General features: G+C 36.1%; 1 protein-coding gene across 1 annotated transcript; it reads right to left on the reverse strand.

Annotated features, from left to right (window-relative positions):
- Positions 1-644: 644 nt before the first annotated feature.
- Positions 645-21,478, reverse strand: FTHL17 (ferritin heavy chain like 17). The gene is made up of 4 exons (XM_051991188.1): positions 21,292-21,478; positions 3,159-3,305; positions 1,733-1,858; positions 645-918 (listed from the first exon to the last, which is right to left on the reverse strand). Exons 1-4 carry the CDS (start codon positions 21,391-21,393, stop codon positions 763-765), a joined length of 531 nt encoding a protein of 176 aa, XP_051847148.1. The 5' UTR covers positions 21,394-21,478; the 3' UTR covers positions 645-762.
- Positions 21,479-27,833: the final 6,355 nt, after the last annotated feature.

Here is a 27,833-nt window from a genome sequence, read left to right on the forward strand (position 1 = left end):
TAAAGACCAAGAATAAAGAGTAAGGACTTTTGCTTATCCTGACTCTGGCTGATTCTAAGGTATCCTGGGTGCTAGTGCAGTAGTTACAGGAGATAGAGAGAGAGAGAGAGAGAGGAAAAAAAATTATTTAAAGGTTACATTAATTTAAATTGTAAAAGCTATATTGTATCTTTACTTCAGAGTACAACAATATGTAATTATTTTTCCAGGGTTTTTAAAGTTCTCATGCAGATCTTTGTTTATTGGAATGTGAAGTACTATATATTTAAGGAGAAAGTTTGAAAATTGTTGGGTTATTTTATGGCTTTATAGAGGTAAAAATCATTTAGTTCATTCTCTTATATTAATACTCCAATCATCTGATGATTTAAGAAAATTCAAGAGAATTTAGAAGCCTGCCCAGTACCTTTTCCTAATTGCAACCAGGAAGATTCCTTCTTCTTAATCTCAAATCTTTGCTATTTACAAAATGAAGAATTTAAATAATTACTGTTTCAATAGATAATTTTGGTTCAATGTAATTGGAGATTAGTTTATGGAGGTATTTAATTTTTCTTAAATTATATATATTTATATATTATATATATATTTATATATATAATATATTTTTATAAGTATAACAAAATAAATAGAGCTATGGCCACAATGGTTTAAATACTAAGCTTTATTTTCATGCACAAACACAAAAAAATCATTTTCCTTTAGGACTTTTATCATAGTGTGATATTAGCAAGAACAGACTTTTAATACAATATAGAAATTTTAATAGCTGTCCCCTAGGGTGAGCTTGTCAAATAGGTATTCTCCAAGGCCACTCTCAGGAGCTCCCAGCCTCCTCATGTTGGTGATATACTCTCCAAGACATTTGATAATAGTCACCTGCTCATCTAGATACTCCCGCTCCAGGAAATCACAAAGCTAAAAAATCAAAAGCAAGAAATCCTGAATAATATGATCATGAATGCATAATGTGCCAGGAAGCATTTTCATTAGTATATAGAGAGAAGCAGGAAAGGAATGGAATACTAGCCTTAGGAGAATCCTTCCCAAGTAGAAATAATTCAAATATATTGTCTTTTTCATTAACATCTCTGATAGTGAAGGCAAATGGGTTGCTTTAAATGTTATGGGATTGACCCAGCTGACAAAAAACGATTCCAGGTTTGATCTTTGAATTACTTCTCTATGTAGTAGAAATTTCCTATGTGCCTGGCTTAGTCAGCTTGATTTAGTCAAAAAATGAAAGGTTCTCTTGCTCATAATCAGTTTATCAAACTTCTTCTAATCCTTCTTTGTAAGGTTAGCAAGCTTTCTGAGCCACATTGTCTTTGTGATAGATAAAAAGAATCGTAGCCCAAGTCATTCACTGATTAATTGCTTCTAATGTTTACCTTCCACTTGGTCCCTCTGAATAAGACCAGCAGCAACAATCAGCTATCAGCTTAGAAACCTCTGTGTGCTCTCCCAGGTGTATGCTTCTTATAATATGTGGGAGCCACTAGCCGAACTTGCCTATGGAATTGAAGATCTGATGAGTCAAATGCTGGCATGTCTGGGAATAATAAAGTGTCTACTTTATGACCCTTGAGTGACTATGTTTCTTTGGTATCTCTTACAGGGATTTTTTTTCAAAAAATATTTCCAAGGTAAGAGCTTATATATGTTACGTTACACAAATGTATTCTAAATGGAATGTGAAAATGCACAACAGAAATTCTATGGCTATACTTACATGTGGGTCACTTTTTTCCATTGCTAGATTGTGCAGGTTTAGTAAGGCTTGATTTATTTTCTTTTCCATATTCATGACTATTTCTAGGACTTCTAGGCTATTTCTCCATTCATCACGCTCTGGTTTCTGTTCAAATTCAATCAGAGAATGATTGAGAATCACAAACTTCTTTCTTTTAAAATACAGACTTATATTTTAAATCTAAGTGTGAGGATTATTCTTATCATTGAGTAAATCAATTAGCACCTAAAACTGCAGATCAGTACAGTCCTAATTTAAAGCAGGCATAGGTACTTTTTATGATAACTTCCTCTATCCAGTAAATCTCATCTGGTCTATTCCTTAGTAAAAAGAATAAATTCCTTGAGACTTAAGAGCTCAAGGACCATGCCCATGGTCAAAGAGATAGTAACTAAATAAAACAGATTTTTGAGTTCAGATGTTCCTGACTTCAATGCTTTAACCACTATAATATTATTAGAATGTCTATTATATGTAATAATATGAGAAATGGTGCAAGAGATAGCTCACATTTATATAGCACTTTATGGTTTGCAAATCAGTTAAAATCTGTTATCTCAGACAATCCTCACAACAATCCTGTTTATAAGTGCTATTGTCATTCTTATTTTTCAAATTAAGAAACTGAGACTGAGAGAGTTTTAAAGTTTTGCCAAAGGTCATGCAGCTAGCAAGTGTTTGAGGTAAGATTTGCACTTGAGTCTTCCTGATTTCCAGTCTGGTTCCTCTATCCCCTATGGCCTAACTCTGTCATCCACCAAAGAGCAGGATGACTGGATACTGTGCAAAATCTTGGCCTTTTTAAGTCAACTCCAGTCATCCTGATTTATATCTTGCCACTGGATCCAGATGGCTCTGGAGGAGAAAGTGAGACAGGTGACTATGCACAGCTCTCCCTCACTTAAATCCCATTGATTCACTTCCAAGTCATGGCATTACCTTTCTGACTTCATAGCCCTTTTCGATAACCAAGGACAAACAACAGCAACAACAATATATCTAAGAAAAGGCTATATCTCACTAGGTTCATATCTTTGGCAAGCTACTTGTCTGATTTTGGCCTAACTTTCAACATCTGTAAAATGATTGAGTTAAACCAGATGACTCTAAAGTCACTTCCATGTATAAATCTACAAGTATTATTATCCTAATTAAATTTGGGGGTGATGTATTTAACTTGTGCAGACATATTGTCTTTCTTTTTAGAATGGGAAAGAATAGAAGCTGAATATATAGCCAAGAGGTGAATTGACAATGCTAACATTATGTAGTGTTTTGGGGTTTTGCAGGATTGTAAATTAACTGGCCTGAAGAGTAAGCTTTTATTTGGAAAGGTCTTTAAGATCCCTAAAGAAATCATTCCATTTTTCTGACTCTATATTATCCCATAAGATTTAACTCTCACCTTTATGTCCTGTAGGACAATATGGCCTCCTCTCATATTTAAGTATTTCAGTAATTTTTGAGCATGTTCCAGCTTCTTATCAGACTGATTCTTTGAGAATGTTTTGAAGTGGTATAAGGCCACATCATCCCTGTCAAAGAAGTAGGCCTGATGGGCAGAGACAAAAGGGAAGATAAATAGGGTTGTTCAATAAGTCAGTCAGTAGATATGCATTTAAGTGCCTATTGTGTGTTGGCAAAGACAATTCCTGCCCACAAGCAGCTTTAATGGATTAGACAAGAAAACAAAAAGTGTACAATTTATATATGAAATAAATAAGAAATAAGTAACAAAGGGAAGACTCTAGAATCAAGAAATTAGGTAGAATTTGTAGAAGAAAGGATTTTAGTTGTGATTTGAAGGAAGTCAGGAAGTGAAGATGAATAGGGAAAACATTTTAAACATGAGGTTGTCAGCTAGAGAAAATGGCAGAAGTTGGAATGGAGTGTCTTGTTTATGGAATAGCAAAGAAGACAGTATCACTGGATCAAATAGAATGTAGTGAAAAGTAAAATGTAAGAAGATTGGAAAGGTGTTTGTTGGAGATGGGGGTGTTTTTTTGGGGGGATTGGAAGGTTGCTTATAAAAGTCTTTGAACACAAACAGAAGATTTTCTATGTGATCCTGGAGGTGATACACTTCTAGAGTTAGTTGAGTAGAAGAGTACATGGTCAAATCTATGTAACTCAGGGAGGAATTTCCAACTCATGTCAATATTTTTGAAAATATATATTCATTTAAAAAAGAGTGAAGAGTTCTCCCCAAGCACAATAAACACAGACTGAATCCAGGTCACTGAAAAGTAGGTTTTTACTATGCTATCAAATTCTATATTTATTTGAAAGTTTATTATGGATTGGTCATCTCTAATATGACAAGAGTCCTTTTGTTTGTTTTTCATTTGCTCATTTTTGCTGCTAAAATTTTAGGAGTTGAATTCTCTCTCCCTACTCTGTGGAACAAATTTAGTAGAGGGGCTGTTCTTCACCCTAGTGATCTTTCCTTAGACCAGATTCTCCCTTTCTTCTGATTAAGTTTTCCACTACTCACTTTCTTTACCATGGAGATCCAAAGTTCTCCCCAGGGATCTATTGCTTTTTCCTTTGCATGAAAAAACACCCTTCCTTTAATCCTCAATTAAACCCAAAGTTGTCCTACTCTGATGGAATAGAATTTATGGATCCCTGTAAAGCGGGAGGAAGAGAAAAGACTTTTGTTAGTCGTGACTATCTGAGTCAACTTGTTACTGAGTTAAATTGTTACTGAGTAACAATTCACAAGAGCAGCATGACCTTTTAAAAGAAAGGCAAAAACTACAAATGAATTGAACTTTTCAATTAATACTAAAATCAGCTTATGCAAGGAAAGTTTTCTTTAGCTATGTTGGTTGCAAGAAAATGAACAAGACTTGGGTTGGCTAATTATTACTTTGGTGGAAGAAATAATGATAGGAAATCATAAAGAAAATTTAACCTTTTTTGTTTTTATTTTTTCCTTCAAAAAGAATAATTTCTTGACTGTGGAAGTTAACAAATATTTGCATTGTAAGATAAACAAGCAAGGACTTATCTTCCTGAATGGTATTAAGTGAAGACCTCAGAGTAAGAATGTGAACTCAATCTATAACTTAATTATAACTTGAAAAATTGCAATAACAAATTGTTCTATAGCCAACAACCACAGATGTTCACTTATCATAGATAAACATTTCCCTCTTGTTACCCCTGTCCTTTTCACTACATTAGCATTAAGTTCCTACTATGCTAAAGAGTGTGTTATTAGCTAGTATTCTTTGTCTCTGGGATAAATTTCCATATTTAGAATGGGAGTCTGAACTCCTAGCTAATGGCAAGAAAGGCCAAGAATGGGAGGACTTCCTTTAGGGTCTATATAATCCTGTGTTATGCAGCTTGTGTTTTGCATTCTTCTGCTGATGACACCTTGTCTGTAGGGAGTTGCCCTTTTTCATGAGATTGTAATAAATTCTTTTTGCTTTTCTACCTTGAGAGTCTCCGATTTCAATTTGGCTTGGAGTTGACACTTTCCCATACAGATTTGGGGGCTTGTCTGGGATATTTCCTGTTTGTGAAGGGTCTCTCCTATACAAAATCCTTGGGCAGGAGCCCACTGGAGAGTTCTCTGGTGGTCCTTGGATTCAGCTTGGGAACTCTGGCTCTGATTAGATAAATTCCCAAGGAGAGATACTCAGAGAAAGCAAAAATAAAATTAAGCAGAGATCCAGATCAGGTTAGCAAAGATAGATAATTTATTCAACTCAGGAGATTAGGAAGTGGAGAAAATTTAGGAATCGGTGACAGTAAGTTGTGTGCACAACCCAGATAAGCAAGAACTGGTAAGTTGGGAGACTCCAAGTGGTTCAAGTCTGTAAGAGTACCCTCCTTTTGGCAAGAACTGCAGAGCTGCCTGGATGACTGGAATTGGGAGATTCTAAGTGCTTTAATTCATAAGAGTGCTCCTATTTCCCTTTGGTAAGATTAGGTGAGTTCTCCATCAAAGGGGCAAGATACTGTGAAGCATGGGAAAAGAATAATCTAAAGGTAGCTGCCTCTAAAAAAACCTATCTAGTGTCCGGGAAGATAGCTGTTTAGGAAACAAACTTAAGAATTGGAATGGAATACCAAAATATAAAGGGAAGGACGAAAAGAAAATGATTAAATATTGTTGTTTTGTTTAGGCAGGTGTCCCACTTGGAGGAAATGTCTTCTAGCCAACAGTGAGTTCCTCCAAAGACTGGGTGTGCCAACAATTGAATTGATATATAAATTCAAAGGAGCCATTTAATTCTGAGGAAAGTGAGTATGTAGCCTTGTGGCTGTTGACTGTGGGACAATTTATATTGAACGAAGAGGAAAAGGAGCCAGAGAAACTCCAATCTTGGTATCCACTTATGATACTGCCTCCTTCCTATTCCTCCTCCTATGGCTGTGGCTCTGAAACTCTCTTATTTGCCTCCACCCCAAGGAGGGACCAAGAATGGGAAATTGATTTATTTAGAACCACCATCTACTCCTTCTCCCTAAAGACCTATCCAGAAGGAACTTAAGTGAATATTAAAAGATTAAGAGAACTATCTCTTCCCCACAAAAACTAACATATTTCCACTTAGAGAAGTTTCATTCACCCAGGGAAGAATTGTGTTTGTGAATACTCTCCAGAGTAGCATGGAGGTGAGAAATCTAAAAGGTCCTTTTTAGAAAATCCGTCTGAGTTAGCAGAACTGTTTGACCAATTCCTTGGTCCTTACATCTACATCTGGGTGGAGTTGATGTCAATCTTAGGGATCTTCTTCACAGGGTAAGAACAAAGGCAGATTAGGAGAGCTGCAATGAGAACTTGAGATGATGGCCATCCAATTGCAAAGGGATGCCCCAGGGGAGAACAAAACTTCTCACTTCAGGACCTCAATTGGGATTATAACAATCTAGCTCATAGAGAAAGTGTGAGGGACTTTGGTCCTTATATAGATGATTGATAGAAGTATTGGAATTGCAGTCCCTAGAAGTCAAAATATGAATAAAGTAAAAGAAATTAGGCAACCAAAGGAAGAGACCCCCCCTCAGTCTTTCTAAATAGACTCAAGGAACATATGAGGAAATATTAAGGATTAGGATAAAATGATGCCACTGCTAAGAGTCTGCTAAGAATATATTTTGTCACAAATTCATGACCAGACAAAAGTAAAAAAGCTTCAGAAGCAAGAAGGATAGCAAATTAAGCCCTTGCATGAATTATTGAAGAAGGCTAGAAAGTATATGGAGCCAGAGGGACTGAGGAAAAGAAAGAAAGAGAAAGGAATATTCAAATCATGTTATAGTCTCTAAACAGCAGGAAGAACAAACCAAGGTCATGTTTCAAATTATACAGAGAGTAGTTGAATCTGTAATGGGAAGCAGGGATAGCCTGGTAGAGGCAGAAGTCAAGGAAATAATTATCCTAGATTCCAATCTATGAGTGAGAATAGAGAGAAAGAGGGTGCCCAGGGTAGATCCTATTGATCTCTTTTGAATGTGGACTGGAAGGACATATAAAGTGGGATTGCCCACAAAGGAAGCTAGAGCAAAAGATCTTCTCCCTTATGGAATTGGAAGATTTGGGGTGTCAGGGGTTTATCAAAATAATCCACTCCAAACCCTTGATAAATTTAAGAGAGGAGCCAGACAAGGAGGAATTAGTTTTCTTGATCATTACTGGGGCCACTAGATCCTCTCAATTTCCCCAAGAGTCCCAATTGTTCAAAAAAAATCCTTTGTTAATTTAGGGTATGAAAGAAGAAAATTTTATTGTACTTCTTACTGAGGTTTTAGAACTATAATGTGCTGGAGTGCTGACCATGGGAAGTTTCTGCTTGTCCCAGAGGCAGGTATAAATGGATGTAATCCGTTATAAATCTTTTGGTTGTCTGTCTTTTATCCACATTGTGGTAGACACCTTTTCAGGATTCACTTTTGCAATACCAGCAGCAAAAGAGACAGCTGAGTGGTCACTGAATTCCTCACACAAGCATTTGCCATTATGGGTGTGCCACAAGAAATAAAAACAGATAATGGTCCTGCATACACCTCCAAACATTTTGCACACTTTTGTGCACAGTATAAGATTTTACACACTGCTAGCATACCCTTTAATCCTCAAGGACAGGCAATAGTAGAGAGGAGAAACAGAGACATTAAGATGCTGCTCCAAAAACAAAAGAAATGGAGAGCCACAGGTAACTCTAGAGAATTCTAAATCTAACCCTTTATACTATTAACTTCTTGATTTTTGACAAAGATGCACTGGCTCCAGCAGACAGGTTTTATAACCCACCAGAAGGGCAGTGTCCAGTGTGAGCAACTCCACTATCTTTAGATAATCGCCAGGTGATGTGGAGAGACCCAGAAAGTGGTGAATGGAAGGGACCAGATAGGCTAACTGCTTGGGGGAGAGGGTTTGCTTGTATCTCTACAGGTGGAGAAGGAATCAGATGGGTGCCAATAAGCCATATTCGCCTTGTCCATTGCAGACAGATGGAAAAGACCCTTGAAACGAAGGAGAAGACCCAAGAAATATCGGGTGGTTCTGTTGCCGATTGTGCTCACCATTGAAAGAGCGTGGAAGTTATGGCGTTTGACTCATGGACATAGAAAATTGTTGGACTTCAAAACCCTCAGGAATCATTGGATTCTCTGAGACATGATAAGATTGTTGTAGGACTTGAAAACCCTCAAGAATCATTGGATTCTCTGAGACATAAGATTGTTGTAGGACTTGAAAGCCCTCAAGAATCATTGGATTTTCTGAGAAATGATAAGACTGTTATAGGACTTCAAAATCTGCTGGAATCATTGGATTCCCTAAGACATAAAAAGACTTTTGCAGGACTTCAAAAACTGGGGGGAGGGGGGCTCATTGGATTCCCTGATATGTGAAGCAATGGACAATAGATTGGTTTTGGACTATCTCTTGGCTGCTGAAGAAGGCGTATGTGTGACTGCTGTTTACATATTCTCCTTCTAGGACTTCTGGCACTCTTTTACAACACCATGTTGATTTATATTGTTTGTTATACCATTCCTTGTGTGTACAATTCATGTTTCTTACACCATATCAAGCCTGCACTGACTGTGGGGAGGAGAGTCATCACTAATAGCCTCTGCGTTATTGCTATGTGCTTGTGTAATACCTCCCATGCTGATGGGTTTGTGCATAATAAGACCCTTCAGCCCAGAAACCTGCTAGCAAACCCCACTTCCCTTTGGTGCTTTTCATCTCCCTTCCTGAGATATCAGGGGGGTCATGATCACCTCCTTTTTGGTGCTTTCACCTCCTTTCCTGAGAAGTCAGGGAGGGTGTGATCACCTCCCCTTGGAGGCTCTGACCTCCCTGAAGAGTCAGAGATGACATGACCATCTGTGTTCTAAAACAAAAGAAAGAGGGAGATGTAATGGGCTGAGGCTCGAGTTGATGCACTGAGGTCCCAAGCATATGAGGCTAAATAGTAATTGGACCATACTCTATTAAAATATATATGCTTGGAGAAAGAATGGCCCCCACCCACTCTTTGTGCAAGTCCTAATGTGTTGTATAGGAAATGACGTTTTTGGTGGGTGGAGGCAGGGGAGTGGAAAGGGAAGCAGAAGGAGAGACTGCTGGCTCGCATCTTGTCACAACTGCTAGCATTGCTATCGTGACAGTCTTTCATCTCCAATCCCCCTCTGCTAGCTGGCTTCCTGTCGCAGCTGCCCATAATGCTAGTGCAATCCTTCTTGCCCATATTGCTATCGCAATCCTTCTTGCCCATATTGCTATTGCAATCCTTTTTCACCTCTTCACTTCAATGAAGATTGAAGATTTTTCCCTTAACCTGAATTCCTGACTCCGGCTGATTTTAAATACGCGGTCATCACAGGGACTCAGATTATACCAATGAAATTGTTATTGAAAGAGGAGGAAGAAAAACAGAATTAATCCCAAGTTTGGCCTTGGCCCCATACAGATGCCAAATAAATGTAATCCCTATAAGAATCAGACTGAAAGATCCAAAGTGGTCAGAGTCAGATCTCCTTTTAATACCCTAACGCTAGGGTTAGTAATTTATTTATAGATGTATCCTTCTGAGTGGTGAAAGGAAAAATAAGCAATGGATATACTATAATTAATGGAGACAGGAGTGCTATAGTTGAGGCTAGTGGGATTGCCTAAAACATGGTCTGCCCAGAAGTGTTTAATCAAGCCCTGAAGTTATTGGAAAAGAAAGAAGGAATAAGTATGCCTGGGAGTAGTTTGGAAAAAAAAATTAGGAAGAGAGAGGTATGGTCAATAGCGAGGGCAAGGAACTACTTCACACTACATTGTTACTACAAATTTGGAAAAACTTCTTAGTATTTTCTTGAGTACATGTGAATGGGCATCAACCTAGCCAGCCCTTTGAAGCTAGAGGAAACTACTTTGCAGATGAGGAAGCAAGGAGGGGAGGGAATGAGGAACCTAATGGGTTAATCCTATATTAGTCTTGATTTCCTCTTTTCTCCCAAGTCTAGCCACCCTACCATTGTTAGAAGAAGAGAAATAACAGGCCCGAGATTTGAGAGCCCAGGAGGACTATAATGGTAAATGGTATCTTCCTGAAGGTTGGGAAGTATTTCACAAGGCAAATATGAGGCAGATTTTATAGCAGTTTCACCAGGGCAGCCACTAGGATGTCCAAAACCTGTCTGATGCAGTCTTGACCTGGCTTGTATCTCTGGATCTATATACCTTTGTGCACCAAATGGTGGATAGTTGCCTTATTTGTCTAAGGACAAATAAGTCTGCCCAGTGCCAGGGACCAGCAGGAGAAAGATCTCTGGTAATTTGATCTTTTCAGAGTATACAGGTGGATTTTACTAAGCTGCCCTTCTTGGGTCACCTCAAACAGTTGCTTGTCATAGTAGACCATTTGACTTCATGGGTAGAAGCCTTCCTGGTCACTCAGGCTACTGCTTGGGCAATTAATAAAATCTTATTGGAACAAATTATTCCCATGTATGAGATGGTGGAAAGGATAGATTTGGACCAGGAAACTCATTTTACCTGTATCATTCTTTAGTACCTGGCTCAGGTTTCAGATATTATCTGGGAGGTTCATACTCCTTAGCACTCTCCTTCCTTAGGTAAAGGAACGAATGAACCAGGAGATCAAGAGGCAACTTACCAAATTGGCATTAGAAACACAATTGACAGGGAATAAATGCCTTCCCCTTAGAATCAGGATCTGAGAATTGGATTGGCGAAAATTGGCTTTTCACCTTACAAGCTCCTCTTTGGACATCCTTATCAGGAAGAGGAGAGGGAAACTGGGACCCCATATTTGATAGTAGAGATAAATTACCCAGGAATTATGTGTGCTCTCTGAAAAAAAAAAAAAAACAAAAAACATTTGGGTTACAGAATAAAGGACTGATTGCTGAGACTCCACCACTGGGATTCCCTGTGCATTAATTCCAGCCTGAAGACTGGGTGGTGATCCAAATGTGAAAAGAAGAAAAACTCCCTCCCTGCTGGAAGGAACCTTTCCAAATCTTGCTGATTTCTGATACCACTGTGAGGACCAAGAAGGACTGGACCCACTGAAAGTGGGCCAAAAGACCAATTACCCCTCCCAGGGAGCAGACTGTGGACTCAAATCATTCTAGTGATTTAAAGTTAAAACTGAGAAAGAATTTACCTCCCAACAGATGGATAACTGACTCTTGAAGGCATATACAGAAAGAAGATTAGTGATCTGTTTCTTTTAGCATTTTTGTTGTTGACTTTTGTGATAGGCATCTTTATTTATGAAAATGGAAGTCAACACAAAACCTAGCATGAGACTAATGAATACCAATGACCTCACTCAAAATTACAGTAGGGAGAAGAGCCTGGCTCTGGGTGGCATAAATTCTAATTTGGGAACTAAAGCCATATTGGTGATTAAACCATAGAAAACCCCAATAATATGCATTACTGGGGATGCAAATTGTTGGAATGATAGGTGGTCCCCAGAAAGGATCATCCAGACCTATAGTCCAGCCACTTGGGCCCAGGATGGGAGTTGGGGGTACAGAACCCCCATTTATATGCTGAAAAGGCTCATTAGACTCCAGGTCATGGTTGAAATAATTACTAGCCGTATGGCAAAAGCACTGGATTTATTAGCAGACCAGGCACAGAAGGATTGGAAACTAAAGATGAAATGGTTGAGGAAATGGTATGAGAGGTCTTCAAAGGTTAATAAATAAGAGGGACTGAATGGTATAAGCTGACTGAAGACCTCAGAATAAGAATGTGGCTTCTATCTATACCCTAATTATAATATGAAACTTTGCAGTAATAAGTTGTGCTATGATCAAAAGCTGCAGATGTTCTCTTCTCTTAGATAAACATAAAACTCCCTGTTCCCCCTATCCTTTTTTGCTACATTAGGATTAAGTTGCTAACTGGTAAAGAGTGTGTCATTGGCTAGTATTATCTCTGGAGTAGATTTCCATTCCATTTAGAATGGAAGTCTGGACTCCCAGATAATAGGAAGAAGGATCAGGAGTGGGGAGAGCTTCCCCTAGAGTCTACATACTTCTGTATTTTGAAACTTGTGCTTTGCATTTCTCTGCTGAGGACACTGTCTGTTGGGAGTTGTCCCTTCTCATGAGATCATAATAAATCCATTTTTCTTTTCTTCCTAGAAAGTCTCTGACTTCAATTTTGCTCACCCACATATTCCCTTCTGCCTCATCCTTTCCAATGGCAACAAGTAGCCTACCTGCTGATATTAAGTTTTTTCCTTCAAGCTGGGGTGTTTTCTATTCCTAAGGATAAAATGTTCTTGTGATTTTTTTTTAATATGATGGATTACTATTACAATATAAGATTTGATGAAAGAGAAGATTTCAAAAAGAAATGAAAAGATTTATATGAATGGACACAGAGTAAAATGAGCAGAAAGAGAAGAATAATTTATATTTTAAAAGTAAATCTTTTTGGACTTTTGTAAACTGAACAAAAGAAGCAGAACTAGGAAAACAGTGTGTATAATGACAACACTGTAAAGACAAACAGATTTGAAAGCTATAAGAACTTGGATCAATACAATGATTATTCATGATTTCTTAGGACTAATGATGAAGCACATTGTTTCTTACATTAGATGTGATTAATTTAGGATGTGAAATGAAACACACATATTATATACAATTGTGGGGTCTGGTGTTCTGTTTGACTATGCATATTTGTTTCAAGAATTTTCTTCTTTTCTTTTCCCTTCCCTCCTACCAAAATAGATTTGTCTATTTGTTTTTAAATAAAGAGATAGAGGAATGGGATGCTATAGATGTGAAATGCTATATGAGATCTTTATTATCATTTTTGCTTTGTTAGGAGTTGTTTAGTTGTATCCAACTCTTTGTGGCCTGATTTGTTGTTTTCTTGGCAAAGATGCTGGAGCAGCTTGCCATTTAATCTCCAGCTCACTTTACAGATGAGGAAACTGAGGCAAATGAGGTTAAAGGACTTGCCCCAGGTCACACAGCTAGTAAATATCTGAGGCCATATTTGAACTCTTGAAGATGAATTTTCCTGATTCCAAGTCCAGTCCTATCTAGCTGCCTATCTTGTTAGGAAACACACATAAGGTAAAAACAAAGCACATCAATAAGACTGAAATACTAGCACAAGATAGCTTATAAAGTTGCAGAGGACCCTGGAAAAAGCTTCATAGTGTCCAGAAACTCCCTAAGAGAGGGATCTTGGAAGCCTTGGAGAATAATGGTGACGGCAGACAGTAAGCAGCAGAGTATAACCCTCACTCAGGAACTCTAGAGCTCTAACATAGTTCTGAAACACTGCAGAGAGTTCTCAACGATCTACAATTTGAACCTAAAAATTCCAGAGAGAACCTTGTTATGGGTCAGAACTCTGAAACAAGGATTCTTACAAGGTCAGTAGAATTGATAAAGACAATGGTTATCTAGTTTAGCATGGGGATTAATAGTTCTCTAGTTCAGTACATGTACTTAGTACTTAATAGAGTTCCACAAGATTCACACCTATGATAATGGAGTATGTAACAGCCAGTAAGGACAGGATGAGATTCATTCCATCTTCAGTCAGGCTCTTGGTGGCTTTCCTGGGGGACGGAGAGGCTTGGAGACAGAGCTAGAGAAGACAAGCAGACTGGAGGTGGGAGCTCAAGCTCTTGGAGCCAGGGAGAAAGATTCATTCCATCTTTATCAGCCTTGTGGTGGCTGGCTTGGCCTCCTACATTTTATCCATTGAAACCAAGTCTCCTCTGAAGGCCACGAGAAAGCTAGCTGAGGCAAGGAGACAATAAAGACTTTTGGACTTTAACACCTGGGTATTCTTGTGGTGATTACTTTACTGAAACAAAGGTTGCTCCCAAGACCTCCAGAAAATCAACAGAGAACACTACAAACCTGATCCTTTGAAAATGGAAGTTAACACAAAACCTAGCATGAGATTAATGAATACCAATGACCTCACTCAAAACTATAGTAGGGAGAAGAGCCTGGCCCTGGGTGGGCATAAATTTTAATTTGGGAATGAAAGCCATGTTGGTGATTAAACCATAGAAAATCCCAAGTAGTAGAGGAATTAATTAAATCTATGTCTTCCCAAAGAAGTAATAATTCAGAAACAAAAGGAACCAGAGATTCAAAAGGAGAAAAAAAGTGACTTTCCATAAAAGCTATTTGAATATCAAAAGGAAACAAATGAAAAAAAAATCAAAGCTTTCCAGGAATTAATTTGAATGAGAATAAATAGTTTTATTTAAAAAAGTGCTTTATTAACCCAAGGAGAACCCAAATTCTGAAAACTAGAATGAAGCAAGCAGAAATTATAACTTGATGACACAAAATGATACATTAGAACAAAATCAAGAAGTTTCAAAAACTAGAAGAAAATGTAAACTTTCTGATAAAAACCGATGGATTTGGAAAACAGGTTAGTGAGAAATAATTTAAGAAGCACTGATTTCTGGAAATCATGATTTTAAAAAAAGCCAGGATTTTTTTCAAGTACAAAAGCAAATGACAACAATAACAAAAACTGCTCAAGTATATTAAAGCTGAAAGAATAAGTTAAAATAGAAGGAGTTCATCAATTGCTTCTTCAAAATAACCCTGAAAAAGACAGTCCCAAGTATGTTTGAAATTTTCATTTCTCTAGTCAATAATGATTTAGAGCACTTTTTCATATGACTATATGTAGCTTTGATTTTTCCATTGAAAAATTGCCTGTTCATATCCTTTTACCCTTTCAATTGAAGAATAACTCACATTGTTGTAAATTTGACAAAATTCTTTATATATCTGAAAAATGAGACCTTTTCTGAGAGATTGTCTTTGAAAGTTCATCTCCCTGAGACATCAGAGAGAGCATGATCACCTCCTTTTATGGTGCTTTCACCCCTTTTTTGAGGAGTCATGGAAGGTATGATCACCTCCTTTTTGGGGTTCTCACCTCCTTGAGAAGTCAGGGAGTTATGACCACCTATGTTCTAAAAAAAAAAAGTGGGAGATATTATGGGCCAGAACTCTGAACTTAAAGCAAGGATGCTTACAAGGTACTAACTCAGTGGAATTGATGATACCATGGTTATCTAGTTTAGCATGGTGATTAATAGTACTCTAAGTCCAGTGTGATTGATTTAATATTACAACGAATAATGGTTTTCTAGAGATATAATGATTGGTTTATTCAGTGTAGAGCATATAAGCTGGGAGCCTCAGCTAGATTCACTCAGATTCAGAGATAGAGAAGACAAGAGAATTGGAAGCAGGAGAAAAGCTCCTGGGGTCAAGGAGACAGAAATTCATTTAGACCTTGGCCTGGTCTCCTGCCCTTCCCCCACTAAGGCCAAAGCCTAACTGAAAGGCTCTCCAGAAAGCTGCCCAGCATCAGGCAAGGAGACAATAAAGACTTTTGGAATTTAATACCTGGATGTTGTTGTGGTGATTGCTGAACTGAAACGAAGTCTGCCTCCAGAGAAAGGAAACTGAACCAAAGAACACCCAATTTTCAGCTTTCTTTCTAAGCTTTGCTATATCGGTCTTATTTTTTACAAACCCTTTAAAATTTAATATAATAAAAGTTATCTATTTTTTGCACTTTAAATGCTTTCTATCTCTTGATAGTGTCTGAGAGATCACATAGTGTTCTAGGTTCTAATTTTCTTGTGATAGCTCAGTTAATATCTAGGTCATCTTTCTCTCTCTCTCTCTCTCTCTCTCTCTCTCTCTCTCTTTTTGCTGATAAAATTGGGATTAAGTGACTTGCCCAGGGTCACACAGCCAGGAAGTGATAAGTGTCTGAGACTAGATTTGAACTCAGGTCCTCTTGATTTCAGGTCTGGTGTTCTAAACACTGTGCCGCCTAGCTGCCCCTCATGTCTCCTTTTTGACTTTTTCTTGGTACATGGTATGCCCAATTTCTGCCAGATTGTTTCTGGCTTTGTCAACAGTTTTGTTTTTCTTTCTTTTTTCTTTTTCTTTAACCAAATAATGAGTTTTTATACCCAAAATTTAAATCTTTACATCTGTCAAACACAAGGTTACTATAATCTCTTTGATTTTTTCATGCTAGGTCCTGGGTCACATTTTTGACTGGTAGATCCAGGGAGAGCAAGAGCATTAGCACACCAGAGCTTGAAGCCACATTAAAACTAGGATCTTCCTCACAGTTCCAGAGCAGAAAAGACTGTGTATGATAGTCACTCACAGATCAGAGCATGGACCAGAAGAGTAGAAAACATGCCTCTCCTTAGAGTATATCATCTTGTAAGAACTGAAAACTTACAGGTCCCTAGAAGTATCTCTGAAAATAGCTGTACAAAATCCCTGATGCTTGGGACTGTGCACTCTCCACTCTGGAAGCAGAACCCTACTTTAACAAAAAAGTTAAAAGTCAAGAAATAGACTGGTAAAATGAGTAAACAACAGAAAAATTCTGATCATAGAAAGTTATGGTGACAAGGAAAATCAAAATGCACACTCAAAAGAAGATAAGAAAATCAAATCTCCTACATCAAAAGCCTCCCCAAAATACATCAATTGATTTTAGACCATAGAAGAGTTCAAAAAGAATTTTGAAAATCAAATAAAAAGTAGAGGAAAAATTGGGTAAAGAAATAGGAGCAATGCAAGATAAGCATGGAAAATGAGTCAATACTATTATAAAACACACATACACACACACACACACACACACACACACAATACTGAAGAAAACACCTTCAATCTTCCCATACTAATCAGTCTAATCCCCCCACTGTGAAGTGAAAGTTTCTGAGGTTAAGGTTTTTTCTTTACCCAGTTACTCCCAAAACTTGTAGCAGAGTTTGTCTGGATATTACATTTCACTGAAGTCAAACCTCTACCCTTGGAGGTCAAATCTTTTCTAAAGGTCCTCTCAAGTTGTCTTAGAACGATAACAATTTTACAATGACTTTTGTTGACTTCTGCTGTTCGACATTTACTTTTGAGATGAAGTATCTTTTTTCATAGAAGAAATTTGGAGAATCTGGAGTTTTCTGTTCTACTCTGCCAAGTCTACCAAAACTTCCCAAAATCTTCTCTCCTTTGTAAAATCTTACAGAGGGCAAGAGAAAAAAATAAGGAGCCATACAGGGAAGTTGGAAGAAAACTCAGGGCGATGCCCAACCGAGAATAATTATTCTAAGGATATTTAAGGATAAAATTGAAAAGGGAGTGTAATGAGATAGGCATATTGGCAGAACGCCAATGAAACAGCTCCCCATGTTAGAGAACTTGCTTTGGAGAGAATCATGGTGGGATGTGTTGAAAGGAAATTCCTTAAGGAACTTTGGAATCTAAACAAGTTCTGTAATTGATTCTAGTTGGGTTGTGGTGAAGAAGAGGCTCTTGGATTGACTGAAGAACTAATCTTGGATTGACTGAAGAAGTAATCAGAAGGGCATTAGTTGGCCTCTACCTTTCATCTACTATGTTTTTTCTAACTGTAAGTACTTTTCACCAGAGAAATTTTTATGTGACCCATCACAACTCTGAGCCGGTGTTTCTGGTAGTGCTCGTATATGGCACAGTGCAAAGTGTACATGTTGTGTGTGCAAAGTGTACATGTTGTGTGTGCAAAATCAAGGCTGCAGGAAAGTTTAGCAATGCAACATAGGATTCATTTCATGTTTGGTCTTGAATTTTGGTTGATTTGACCCATCAATATATGTGCATTGGCCACATTATTCATGAACTATTTATGAGTTGGACCTGGAATTGAAGATATGAAGAGGAAAATGGGCTGGTTTACCATCGGGAAATTGTGAAATACTTTTAGTAACCCTAAGATTTGCCCTCCTACAAAGGCCCACCTTTGTAACAAAAGTACTTTAACAATGACATTTTACTTTTGTTTCTTTGTTTTGTAACTGTCTTTAATTCCCCTGAATTGCCCCCCTTTCCCAATTCATCACTTCTATTTAAATTAAGCTCAAGAAGTGATAGATCTTAGAGATAAAAATTCATCATTCTTAGGGGATCTTACCCAACATGACTATGTTATAGTTTCAGTTGAAAGCCCCCTTCTCATTCCTAGACCACTGTTATTACAAATAAGAATTAATAAACAAGTATATACCAATAGCAAGACACTTGGATCATGGCTATTTATTAATGCCTATATAAAAGTTATCTTTTTAATTGTCAGGAAACAAATGGGCAAAAGCCATATCCAAGAACAAATAAACATGGAGCTGCATATAGTAAGCTATAATATACACAAGCACCCACAAATAAGTAAATGAATAGAAATCTATATATACATACACACACATATACACACACATATTATAAAGAGGAAGATATGAACTGCACTTGTAATTTAATCTATATACAGAGATTCTAGGTGAGAAATTTTCTCTCCCAATTAAGGTCAGCACCTTTTCTACTACTTTTAACAAAATTGCTTAGAGCACTGAATGGTTATAATGTATATCCAGGATCACAGAACCAGAATCTTCAGGAATATTATCCAGAAATCATATTGTGAAAAGTGCTTAGTCTAATACTAACACAAAGTAGAGGCTCTATTAATGCATATTCCTTTCTCCTACCTGTGTATGGGAGAGGCAGGTTGGTACAACAGCAGGTAGAGTCAGGAAGACATAAATTCATATCTGTCCTCACTTATTAGCTATGTGGTCCTTGGCAATTGTTTGCATCTGGTTGTTGAGAGGATCAAACTAAATAATATTTATTGAGTACTTGGCATTGTTCTTGGAATATAGTTGGCACTATATAAATATTAATATCTTTATATCTTTTATATATAAATATTAAGCTATTTTCACTGTCATATTGATTTCAATATACATATGTATACAAATGCATGACACATCTGTCATCACTATACACATTTCATATTAAATCTGTATTATTAACATTTTCTCTATCACTTTTGTAAGGCTAGACAGTTAAATAATAAATCAAATCCTTAAGTATAGTTAATTATGCCAATTTCTGAAGTATAAATGGTCATACTGAAATTTTCACAACTAATTCTCATGATCTGATACAAACCACTTTATGTATATTTATGTGTATATGTTTGTGCATATGTAAATATGCATGTGCAAGGACACACAATGCATATCTATATGTACTTGAATATGTATGTTTACACAATGTATCACACCGATGCCCACATACGTATGTATGCACATGTATTTTAATGTATGCATTTATTAATGTATTTGTGTATGCCACAGTAGAAAAAGAATATTGTTGGTAAAGAACAATTCCATCCAAGAAAAAATATTTTTGATTATCTTTTTTAGCCTGAGCCTGGAAATAAGAGAAATATCTTGAAATCATTAAAAAAAACAAAACAAAACAACTCTTTATACTAAAAGAATTGAAAGAATTGTCTTAGATTTAAGAGAACACACAAAGAGGTAAAGAATAAAATAACTGAAAGAGACTTTTTTCTATGAATAGAATTGAACAAAAACTAAATTTTAACTTTAAAACTATTAGAGCTTTAAAAATAAAAATATTTTGGATTTTTTTTTTTTTTTTTTTACTGTTCTACTCTATATACCAAAAAAGATAGTGGGTACTCTGAAAGCTTTTCTATACTACCCTCAGGATTTGTTCCCTTCTTTGTGTAAGATCTATGTTTCACTCATATTGGTTATGTGTATGTCTGCATGAGTTTATTTAAATATGACTCACAGGAAGGCTTTAATAGATATCTCAGGAATCTTATCTACCCCTTTCTAATGGAGACTTTGACTCTTGCCTTTAGGGGAACATGAAAAGGGGACATATGGCTGTCCATGCTCTTGAGAAAAGGGGTACTACATTAGAATTATACCAAAAAATTGGTAACCTAAGAAAATGATTATTTTTTAAAGATTGAAGCAGGTTATTTGATTGCTAATTCTTAAAGAGGAATTTGGTACTGCAAGCTTAAATTAGAAAGTTTGACCCATCAAATACTTCTTATACAAAAGACCATCACAAATAGTCGCAAGTAAACCAATTTTTCCTAACAAATGCAAACAAAAATAAAAGAACTTATATTGATTGGATTATACTTGATAATATAGTGAATAAACTTTACCATTAGAAGTGAGATTGCTCAATTCATTGAAAGGAAAGGCCCCAATCTCATACTAAGGGAAATTCTCCAGTTTTTAGAGAGGCAAGTTGGGAATTAGAGACACATTGAGATACTAGTTTCTTTATGTGCCTTCTACTTCTCAAAGTCTTTTCTTTCATTTCAGAGTTAGTCCTGAAGAGAGTCTGTAACCATTTGTGTACTTTCTCAAAGAAGAAAGATTTATATTTTCCTCAGGTCTTATACCAACTCTGCTCTTCATTGCAGCTTTGAGGCATAATTCTTTTTATTATTCAATAACATCTTGCTTAGCACTATATATGACACATGGTAGGATCTCAATGTTTATTGAATGGCTGATTTATAGGTCATGAATCTTTGAAAAATCACAATTTTGTTTCTGTTCATAATTTGTCATCTTTTTCTTCTCTATACTTTTATTTAGTACTGTTACTTGATTGGGAACATAACTGATTTGAAATATAGAGTAGAAGAGATCTTAGAAATCTCATCCAATTCTCCCTCTTTATATCCTACCAACTTTGTATCCTATGCAAAAGAAAATTTATTTATGACTCCACAAAAAGTATAGACTTTTCAAATGAGCATCTTTTGCTTGGATCTCTCTTATGGAAAAATAGGAAGAAAATGCTCTGGTTCTTCCAAGATATGCAGTTTGTTTATTTATCATTGATAGCTGAATTTCAACTTGAATACAATTTGCTAAGTATTTATGAAAAAACATTCAAAACAGAGGAAATAAATCAGATATGACTTTCCTACAACTTTGTTTTACCTATAGACATGAATTGCACATAATTTATAGAATTTATATGTGAGCTTCAGCTACTTATCAGGCTTCTCAGTAGTAGACATTCAATCATATTTAATGGTTTTCTTAAAGGATAAAATATTAAACTTCCAATCTCTCATAACTTTAAATGGATCAAAATACCTAAGTGCTTACCCCTGAAAGGTAGACATAGTTGGCATACAGCTCCATGTTCACTAGGTCATTGATGGCAACTTCACAGTCTGTGTGGAAGTTCTGGAGCACCTGGGACTCCATATCAATGCTATTATAGTTTAGATACCACAGATTGGGAATATTGCTGAGGTACTCACAGTCCTATTCCAGCTCTACTACCACTCTGGAAAAGTGTTCTCTAATGCAACTGTTATTAATCCCAGTCAGGCCAGTATGGAAGTATGATTGGCAGTCATTCTCCACCAATAAGATTGTTCTTGATCATCCACATGACCAATCAGAATGGGGAAGGATGTCTTAGAATAGCCATTTTTCTGATTGCCATGACTACCCTGAAAGGGATACGGAAAGACTAGTTTTCCATTTATGAAAAAAGTATACTTTTTGCAAAAAAAGAAGACAAATAAAACCTGATTTTTCCTTACTCCTCTCCACATTGAAGAAAGGTAATTAAAATGAAAAAAAAATCAGAAAACTGATTATGCAGTAGTACAGTTTTTAATTTCTAAAATGTCTAAGATTAGGGCCTTCTTTCTATTATAGATAGGTCAAACTTTTTGATGAAAAAAAATAAGCTTCATGCGAAAGTCACTGACACCATAATTTGTACGGATAATACTTTTTATTAAAACTTTTTCTCTAAGGGACTCAAAGGCTTTACTAAACACATTTTTTCCCTATATGAATATAATAAGGTTTTATGGAAAATGTTGAATAAGTATGGTAAGGTAACATGATGCACTGGAAAGAGAACTGGACTTGGGTTCAGAAGACACAAATTCAAATCTATTTGCTAAATATTGGTGATCTCACCAGTTCTATTTATTTATCACCTCTCTGCTGATTGTTCTCACTCTCTCTGTTGACCTTCAATCTGACATCTCCAATTGCATTTCAGGATATTGAATTGGATGGCTAGTAGACATCTGAAACTCAATATGTCCAAAATAGATTTCATAATTTTTTCCCTTAAGCCCTTCCCCCATATTCTTACCTTCCCTATTATTGTAGAAGGCAACAACATTTTCCCAGTCCTTCAGGTTCACAACCTAAGAGTCATCCTGGATTCTTCACAATCTCTCATTTCTCATATCTTATCTGTTGCCAAGGCATACTGACTTCACCTCTGCAGGACTTCTCAGATTTGCTCCTTTCTCCTTTTGGTACTGCCACCATTGTGGACTCTCATCACCTCATCTTGATTACTGCAATAGCCTGCTGATGAGTCTGCCTGCCTCAAGCTTCTTCCCAATTTAATTAATTCTCTATTTAACCATTTATGTGTGTTTCCTAAAGACCCCTTCCATCTCTATGATCTTATACACATGAAAATTACTCAAAGCATCTGTAATTTACTCAGGTTTGGAAACTCTTAATACAGATTGTATCCCATCTACATCTTAGTACGTAGATCTGAAACTTGTTCAAGATCACACTAAAATGATTGATTGGTAGTGATGGAGCTTGAATCAGTTACTTGACATGTTGCTGGGCTCTATCAGTAATGTTGTCCTGTTCAAAGCTTTATCAAAAACTTTATAAAAAACAGGAATAAAAAAAATATATCAGATTTTCTGAGAATATCAAACTGGAAGAAACAGCTAATAAGAGAATTTAATTAAGAATAAAGAAAAAAATCAAGCAATAGCTTCAAAAAAGGTAACTGTAAGTTATAGCACAAGGGTATTCTATCATGGTATGGTATATGAAGAGTATTCATATACCAGAACTTGTTGAGCCATTCCCCAGTTGATAAGCATCTCCTCAATTTCTAATTCTTTGCCACCACAGAAAAACACTACAAGTATTTTAATATGTTTGAGTTCTTTTCCTTTTTCTTTGATTTCCTTGAACCACAGTCCTAATAGTTGTTTGAAGTTTGCCACAAAAATCCTGAAAATCTGACAATTCACTAAATGTCCATTTTTTTCAATCAATGTCATAATTTTGTTGGATATAATATTTTTGGTTGCAACCCTAGTTCTATTGTTGATACATAGTATTCTAGGACCTGCAAGCAATCTTTTAACGTAGTTGCTGATCATTCTAGTGTGATTGTAAATGTAACTCCAGAATATTTGTATTGTTGTTTCTTCTTGTTTGCTTGGAAAATTTTCTTTTTCAAATTGATGGAGTTAAAGTAAAAATTGTAATCATGCTATACCAATGGCAAAGGAAGAATAGACACAAAGACTTTCTTTAGAGGGGAGAGGAGGGCTCATAGTTCTGAAAACCTATTCACAGCAGGAATGGACTCAATAAGCAACACTACATATATACCATGAATGATATTGTACCCTCCAAAGTGTATAAAGAAATACTGGAGAAGGGATGGGTGAGTGAGGGAAGAAGACAAGGGAAGGTGGGGGGAGCAAGGCAAATTATGGAACAGAATATAATATATAATATATATATATATTCTTTCATCTGTGGCTTTTGAAATTTATTTTTATTTTATAAATGCAAACTTTCAAAACATGAAGGAAATGCACTTTTGCTTTTTTATTATTTTTATTTTCTCCCAGTTACATTTAAAACAATTTTTACATTTGTTTTTAAAACACCAAGTTCCAGATTGTCTTCTTTATCTCCATCCCCATCCCCATTAAGAAAGTACATGTGAAGTTATGCAAAACATTTTTATATGCTACATTGTCAAGAAAATATAGATCTAATTCCATAAGAGAAAATAAAGTTTGAGAGAGAGAGAGAGACGGAGCTAGAGAGAGACACAGACATAGACAGAGACAGAGACCCAGAGACCCAGACAGAGACACAGAGAGACACAGAGATATAGACAGAGACAGAGTGTATGAGAAAGAGAGAGTATTCTTCAATCTGTATTCAGACACAATCAGTTCTTTCTCTGGGTATGGATAGGATTTTTCATCATAAGTCCTTTGGAGCAGTCATGGTTCATTGTATTATTGATAATAGCAAAGTCATTAACAGCTGTTCATATTAGAACTTTGATATTACTTTGTAAACAATACATTTCACTTTGCTAGATTTCACGGAGGACTTTACCGGTTTTTCTGAAAGCATCCTGCTCATCATTTCTCATAGAACAATAATATTCAATCATAATCACATATCTCAGTTTATTCAGCCATTCCCCAATTGATGGGCATCTCCTCAATTTTCTTTTTCTTTTTTTTTTTGCCCTGAGAAAAGAGCTTCTATAAATAATTTTGTGCATATGGGTCCCTTTTTAAAATAATTGCTTTTGGGATTCATGCCTAATAATGGTATTGTTAGGTCTAAGAATATGCATGATTTTTAGCCCTTTCAGCATAGTTCATATCCTTTGATCATTTATCAATTGGGGCATAAGTCTTATTTTTTTTTTTTTTATAAATTTGGCTCAGTTCCCTTTGTGTTTGAGAAATACCTTTTCAGAGAAACTTGAATTTTTTGCTAACTGTATTTTCCCATATTTATTCTACTCTTTCTTTCACCCTGATCCTCCTCAAAAGTGTTTTAACCTCTAACTCTCCCAATATGCTTTTTTTTACTAACAGCCTCCTCCCTTCTTGTATCCTACTTCTCTCCTACTTTCCTTCAGGGTAAGATAGATTTCTATACCCATATTAAGTGTGTATGTTATTTCTATTTTGAGTGAATTCTGATGAGAGGAAGGTTCACTTACTCCTCCTCTTTCTTTCTTTTCCTCCACTGTAAAAGTTTTGTTTGCCTTTTGAAAAAATATTTTATTTTTTCCAAATATGCTCAAATTCAGTTTTCAACATTCCCTTTTGCAAAACCTTGTGTTCTAAATTTTTCTTTTTCCCTCTACCCCTTCCTCAAGATAGCAAACAATCTGATACATAGTAAACATGTGCAATTCTAAATTTATTTCCATATTCATCATGCTGCACAAAAAAAAAATCAGATCAAAAGAACAAAAAGCACAAAAAAGGAAAAGAAAAAAAGAAGCAAACAACAACAACAAAGATGAAAATACTATTCTTTGATCCACATTCATAGTTCTCTGGATGTGGATGAAATTTTTCATCATAACTCTACTGAAATTGTCTCAAATCACCTCATTGTTGAAAGGAGTAGAGTCCATTACAGTTTATTATCAAATAATTTTGTTACTGTGTACACTGTTCTTTTGGTTCTGCTCACTTTATTCAACATCAGTTCATGTAAGTCTTTCCAGGCCTCTCTGAAATCAGCCAGCTCATCATTTCTTGAATATTTCTTTCAGTTCCCCAATTTATTGGGGATTTTATTCAGTTTCTTCAATCATTCCCCAAATGAGGGGCATACATTTAATTTTCAATTTCTTGCCAATACAAAAAGATCCTATAAATGTTTTTGTATATGTAGGTCCTTTTAAAAATTACTAACAGTATTTCCTGCCATCTTATTTTTCCCAAGTTGTGCTTTTTGCTTCTGGCTACTATCTCAATTCCCCCCTCCCAAAACCTTTTCAGTTTTCTCTTATCTCTTTCTGCTTTACTTCTGCCCTCTCTTCTATTAGCCTCCCCCTTTTCTTTCCCCTCCTATTCCCTTATATGGAAAAATCAAACTAAGGATGTATGCTATTACCTCTTTGAGTGAAATCTGGTGAGATTAAGGTTTAAACAAGGCTCATTCCTCTCACTTATTTCCCTCAACTGTAGTAGATCTTTTGAGCTTTTTCTAGTGACATAATTTACCCCATTTTACCTTCCCTTTCCTCTTCTTCCAGTACAATTCCTTTTCCATTCCTACTTTCTTTTTGTCACATTAAAATCAGCTTATACTACTCAATTCTGCCTTGACAAAGATAACAAAGATAATTCTCTTTTTAAAATTTGTTTAAAGGTGGTACATTTTACTTATTGGCAGCATTCCTTTAAGTAGAAAATCACATTCTTCAGTACTCTTAGACTGTGTGTACTTTTTATATATCTGTCTTGTTTGTCTTTTTCCTTTTTTTATTATAGCTTTTTATTTACAAGATATATGCATGGGTAATTTTTCAGCACTGACAATTGCAAAACCTTTTGTCCCAATTTTCCCCCTTCTCCCTACTCTCTCCCCCATATGGCAGGTGGACCAATATATGTTAAATATGTTAAAGTGTATGTTAAATATATGTATACATATTCATACAGTTATTTTGCTGCACACGAAGAGTCGGACTTTGAAATAATATACACTTAACCTGTGAAGGAAATCAAAAATGCAGGCAGACAAAAATGGAGGGATTGGAAATGCTATGTAGTGGTTTCCACTCATTTCCCAGAGTTCTTTCGCTGGGTGAAGCTGGTGCTATTAATTATTGAACAAATGGAACTGATTTGGTTCATCTCATTGTTGAAAAGAGCCATGTCCATCAGAATTAATCATCATACAGTATTGTTATTGAAGTATATAATGATCTCCTGGTCTTGCTCATTTCACCCAGCATCAGTTTATGTAAGTCTATCCAGGTCTTTCTGAAATCCTCATGCTGGTTATTTTTTACAGAACAATAATATTCCATAACATTCATATACCACAATTTATTCAGCCATTCTCCAATTGATGGGCATCCACTCAGTTTCCAGTTTCTGCCACTACAAAGAGGGCTACCACAAACATTTTTGCACATATAGGTCCCTTTCCCTCCTTTAAGATCTCTTTGGGATATAAGCCACACTGCTGGATCAAAGGGTATGCACAGTTTAATAACTTTTTCAGTACAGTTCCAAATTGCTCTTCAGAATGGTTAGATCCATTCACAACTCCACCAACAGTGTCCCAGTTTTCCCACATCCCCTCCAACATTTGTCATTATCTTTTCCTGTCATCTTAGTCAATCTGACAGGTGGGTAGTGGTATCTCAGAGTTGTCTTAATTTGCATTTCTCTGATCAATAATGATTTGGAACACCTTTTCATATGAGTAGAAATAATTTCAATTTCATCATCCAAAAATTGTCTGTTCATATCCTTTGACCATTTATCAATTGGAGAATGGCTTGATTTCTTATAAATTAGAGGCAATTCTCTATGTATTTTGGAAATGAGGCCTTTATCAGAACCTTTGCCTGTAAAAATGTTTTCCCACTTTATTGCTTCCCTTCTAATCTTGTTTGCATTGGTTTTGTTTGTACAAAAACTTTTCAATTTGATACAATCAAAATTTTCTATTTTGTGATCAGTAATGATCTCTAGTTCTTCTTTGGTCATAAATTCCTTCCTCTTCCTCTGGTCTGAGAGGTAAACTATCCTGTGTTCCTCTAATTTATTTATAATCTCATGCTTTATGCCTAGCTCATGAACCCATTTGGACCTTATCTTGGTGTATGGTGTTAAGCATGGGTCAATGCCTAGTTCCTTCCATACTAGTTTCCAATTTTCCCAGCAATTTTTGTTAAACAGTGAGTTCTTATCCTAAAAGCTGGGGTCTTTGGGTTTGTCAAACACTAGAGTATTAAAGTTATTGGCTGTTTTGTTCTTTGAACCTAATCTATTCCATTAATCAATTAATCTATTTCTTAGCCAATACCAAACAGTTTTGGTAACTGCTGCTTTATAATATAA

The sequence above is a fragment of the Antechinus flavipes genome, chromosome 3 (assembly GCF_016432865.1).
Source record: "Antechinus flavipes isolate AdamAnt ecotype Samford, QLD, Australia chromosome 3, AdamAnt_v2, whole genome shotgun sequence".
NCBI classification, from domain to species: domain Eukaryota; kingdom Metazoa; phylum Chordata; class Mammalia; order Dasyuromorphia; family Dasyuridae; genus Antechinus; species Antechinus flavipes.

Excerpts from the sequence above, each read along its gene's own strand:
- FTHL17 (XM_051991188.1), bottom strand. The coding sequence starts at position 21,393 with ATGGAGTCCCAGGTGCTCCAGAACTTCCACACAGACTGTGAAGTTGCC. Across the intron at positions 3,306-21,291 it reads ACTATGTCTACCTTTCAGGG|GCCTACTTCTTTGACAGGGA; the intron begins GTAAGCACTTAG and ends TCTGCCCATCAG. Across the intron at positions 919-1,732 it reads TGGAAAAAAGTGACCCACAT|CTTTGTGATTTCCTGGAGCG; the intron begins GTAAGTATAGCC and ends TTGATTTTTTAG.